Consider the following 4,651-nt stretch of genomic DNA (forward strand, 5'->3'; position numbering starts at 1 on the left):
GAGCTCACCACAGATCTGGCTACGATCATAAGAGCTGAGACAGAACTTAAGTTTACTTGTACTTGAATTTGAATTGTTGATGTTTAAATCTTTTTGTATTCGAATCATGTGTACTTGAAGTTAAATCCACTTTGTATTCGAATTTGATTTTAATTAATCGAAGTTGTCATTTTGGGTCTCAATTATTACATGTTGTTCTTATATTCTAACATTGCTGGAATAAATAATAAAGATAACTAAGAGTTTTGCAAACAAATGCATCCATACATGCATTCATACATTTTCAAAAAAAAAAAGAGTCTCACTCTTCCCTTTCTTCCACTAGTTTCACGCTGAATTTTCAACACCAGTATAATACTCGCGCCAGAGCAAGACAGAGAATGGTTGAACAAGAACAAGAGAGCGCCCGAGTTAGAGCGGAACTAGACGAAATCAAGGGAGGCATGTCCCAAATGCGAGAGATGCTGCAAGCTTTAACCTTCAGGTTTGAGGTTCCACAAGAGACCGTGATTTCAGAGACCACGGGCCCAGTAGTAGAAGTCCCACCTCAGACGATGTTACCCTTAACCCTTCCTCCATATGGGCTACCTTATGACTTCGTCCCCCGAGCGGAGGTGGTGCACGACATGGGGAAATCTGTCCAACAAGTCGTGCCATTACCGGTTTACACCGACGCACGTCCAGTCATCCATACTGTGGTCCCACCAGCTGCCTATGCTAGGCATATTCCTCATTATGAAGATCAAAACCACATGTATCAGACTGTCGACTCAACCGTTGCTGGTGACGAAGTAAGGTTTGAGGACTTCAGGGAGGTAAAGGAGAACATGCAGCTCCTTGAGAAGAAATTTCGAGATTTAGAAAGAGACCACGTCTTTGGACCTGTTGCCAAAGAAATGTGCCTTGTATCCGGGTTGGTGATTCAAGCAAAATTCAAAACCCCGGACTTTGACAAATACAAGGGGCATACTTGTCCAAAGAGCCATCTCATCATGTATTATCGAAAAATGGATGCACACGTGGAGGACGACAAGCTGATGATCCATTGCTTTCAAGATAGCTTGAGTGGGGCTTCTTCCAAGTGGTATTTGAGTCTGGATCAGAATAGGATCAGGTGTTTCCAAGACCTGTCAGACGCGTTCATAAAACACTGCAAATATAACATGGATATGGCGCCTAACAGAAGACAGTTGCAGAGCATGTTCCAGCATGACAAGGAGTCCTTCAAAGAGTACGCTCAGAGATGGAGGGAGTTGGCTTCTCAAGTTGAGCCACCTCTAGCTGAGAAGGAATTGGCTGAACTGTTTATTGACACTGTCCAACCCCAATTCTACGAGAAGATGGTTGGAAGTGCTTCCCTGGGATTCTCGGAGCTGGTGGCTATAGGAGCTCGCGTGGAATATGGTGTAAGGAATGGCAAACTGGCGGCTGTAGCTGGAACTTCAAATGTTAATCCAAAGAAGTTCTCTGGAGGGTTTCCTAGAAAGAAGGAAGGGGAAACAAATGTTGTGACTGTTTGTCAAGGAAGAGCTCCTCCAAGAAGGAGACCACAACACTATCCACCTCAGCAGTATGTTCAACAACCAATTCCCTATTAGCAACCCATGTATCCCGTCCAGTATGCTCCGCAACCATATGTGGCTGCTGTGACGCCTGCATTCAATCAACAGCCTGCTCAGGCTTATCAAGCGCCTCCAGCTTATCGACTAGCTCCAGTTCAACATGTTGGTGTAAGCCCTAGAGGCCAATACTTTTGGTACTTGTATCGAATTATTTATTAATAATAAAAGGCTTTTTCTTTATTACGTTTGTTTAATAAAGTCCCTAGAATAGCTAGTCTATTTAATGTATCAAGTATGACTTAATCATAAGATCACATTAAACATAAGGACACTATTCTTAAAGTATCCGTAGTCGAGCTTTATTGTGAAGTGGGATGACATTAAAGCATTAAGACTATTATGTATATAGACTGATGATCACATCTCATGGATCATGGATAAGGAGTTATCAAGTCTTAAACATAGGTATGAATATTAAGAGTAATATTTATACCGGATTGACCCGCTATGAGAATATTATATAGAAAGTTATGCAAAGTGTCATAAGTTATTCTCATGGTGATAATGGTGTATACCACTCTTCGACCTGAAACCACTATGGACCCTAGATGTAGAGTCGAGTGCTTTATTGTTGATCAAACGTTGTCCGTAACTGGATAACCATAAAGATAGTTGATAGGTACTCCACGAAGCATGCTGAGGGACATGAGTGACCTAGATGGAATTTGCCCATCCTGCATAACAGGATAAATGTCTGTGGGCCCAATATTAAACTGGACAAGGATGACACGGCCTATGCCTTGTGTTCAATATAGACATAAGGGCAAAAGGGTAATTATACACATAAGTATTATCACATAAGGAATTGTCAGATCACATGACATTTTCGTGTCTTGGGTAGCAGTGATGTGTTGCTAGATACCGCTCACTGTTTATTATGTTAAATACATGATTTAATATAATTGCCAATGCCGCGAAAACCTACAGGGTCACACACAAAGGACGGATTGATGAGAGATAGAGTAACTAAGGAACACCGTAAGGTACGGTGTCCTTAAGTGAATTGTAGAACATCATAAAGGTACGGTGTACTTTAGTAGAATACGGAATATGGTAAGGTACCATGAGCTTAAGTGATTTTGGGCATATTATAAGATATGGGCCAAAATACACTTAAGTGGGCTTTTTAGCTTGAAGCCCACACAAGTGGTTCTATAAATAGAACCCTTGTGCAGAAGCATTCATTGCGGTTGCATTATTTTCATTTTTTCTCTCTCTCTCTCACTCAAAGCCTTCATTCGTACCAGCTAGCACTGAGATTGAAGGAATCCGTTCGTGTGGATTGAGTAGAGACGTTGTCATCGTTCAACGTTCGTGATCGCTCCGTGGATCTGCATCAAAGGTTTTGATCGTCACAAGAGATCTGCACCAAAGGTTTCAATCGTCACAAGAGGTAAATATTCTATCACTGATCATGACCATTCGTAAGGATCTTTAAAGGAGAAAATTTTAATTTCCGCTGCGTTTTGGATCGCAATTCTCCTTCACAACAACGTGCCGCGGCTCCTCCAGCTTATCAACAAGCACCAGTAGCTCCTGTTTATCAACAACCGAGAGCTCAAGCGCCAAGGCAAAATGCTCAGAACCAGAATAGGAGACAAGGGGAGAGGGCAACCTTCAATCCAGTCCCAATGTCATACACTGAGCTTTATCCCTCCTTGTTGCAAAAGGGTTTGGTGGTTCCCAGGCCTATGGGACCTCCACCTGATCGTCTGCCTCCATGGTACAACCCTAATGCACACTGTCCTTTCCATGAAGGTTCCCCTGGGCATGACCTAGAAGGTTGTTACGCTCTAAAGCATAGGGTTCGTGAACTGATTGAGAGCAAGATCTTGTCTTTTAAGGACATGGGACCGAATGTGAAGAACAATCCTCTTCCTCCCCATGGAAATCCTACGGTAAATGCCATTGAGGACGCTTCTATTGGTGTTACGGTTGATAAGGTGGATGATGTAAAGACTCCTTTGGCAGCATTCCATGCCCGATTGGTGAAAGCTGGCATGATTAATGTTAATCATGAAAATTGTGAAGAGTGTGCCACATACCCAAAGGGATGTCAGGTGGTACGAGACAACATTCAAGATTTAATGGATAAAGGAGTGCTTCAAATATTCAGTGTTGTGAAGAACGAAGATGTGTTGGTAATTGAACCTTGTTTCAATTTACCCGAACCAGTGGAAATTCCTTACTATAGCAAAAAGTTGGCACCTGAGAATAGTCATTCGTCGCCTGTGGAAATATGTATGCCCACGCTTTTTCCCTACGAGAGCACCAAGGTTGTGCCTTGGAAATATGAGATTACTGCTGTGGATAAGGTTGTTGAAGGAAGTTCAGACGCTGAGGTGATAGAAACTATGAGTGAAGACGTCACCAATATTGCAGGAATGAGCAAAATGACCCGTAGTGGTCGAATCTATACGCCCGAATTCAATGTGACTCCTCAAGGGCAAAACAAGGAATCAACGGTTGCAGCTCCCACTAAAGAACCCGAAGTGGTCCAATCCGAAGATGCTGTTGAATTCTTGAAGTTAATCAAGAGAAGTGACTACAAAGTGGTGGATCAGCTGCATCAAACACCATCTAAGATCTCTATTTTGTCTCTGTTATTGAGCTCCCAAGCCCATAGGGAGGCTTTGTTGAAGGTGCTTGCTCAAGCTCATGTAACACAAAGCATAACAGTAGACCAATTTGATGGAGTAGTTGTAAATATCATAGCTTGTAATACTTTGAGCTTCAGTGGAGAGGAATTACCTGAGGATGGACAAAATCACAATCGTGCTCTTCATATCTTAGTAAAATGCAAAGATGATGCTTTGGCAAGAGTGTTGGTTGATACCGGATCTTCTCTGAATGTTATGCCAAAGAGAACACTCGCCAAGTTATCTTATCAAGGACCAGCTATGAAGCCTAGTGCCTTGGTAGTGAAAGCTTTTGATGGTTCTAGGAGAACCGTGATTGGAGAGGTTGAATTGCCTATATTGATTGGCCCTCACGTATTCCCGATTAATTTCCAAGTCATGGATATTAAT

General features: G+C 42.4%; 1 protein-coding gene across 1 annotated transcript; it reads left to right on the forward strand.

Annotated features, from left to right (window-relative positions):
• Nucleotides 1–380: 380 nt before the first annotated feature.
• On the forward strand, nucleotides 381–1,598 carry LOC127130464 (uncharacterized). Its single transcript, XM_051059469.1, has one exon. The coding sequence runs from the start codon at nucleotides 381–383 to the stop codon at nucleotides 1,596–1,598; it is 1,218 nt and encodes a 405-aa protein (XP_050915426.1).
• Nucleotides 1,599–4,651: the final 3,053 nt, after the last annotated feature.

Source organism: Lathyrus oleraceus, chromosome 3 (assembly GCF_024323335.1).
Source record: "Lathyrus oleraceus cultivar Zhongwan6 chromosome 3, CAAS_Psat_ZW6_1.0, whole genome shotgun sequence".
Taxonomy (NCBI): domain Eukaryota; kingdom Viridiplantae; phylum Streptophyta; class Magnoliopsida; order Fabales; family Fabaceae; genus Lathyrus; species Lathyrus oleraceus.

Excerpts from the sequence above, each read along its gene's own strand:
- LOC127130464 (XM_051059469.1), top strand. The coding sequence starts at position 381 with ATGGTTGAACAAGAACAAGAGAGCGCCCGAGTTAGAGCGGAACTAGAC.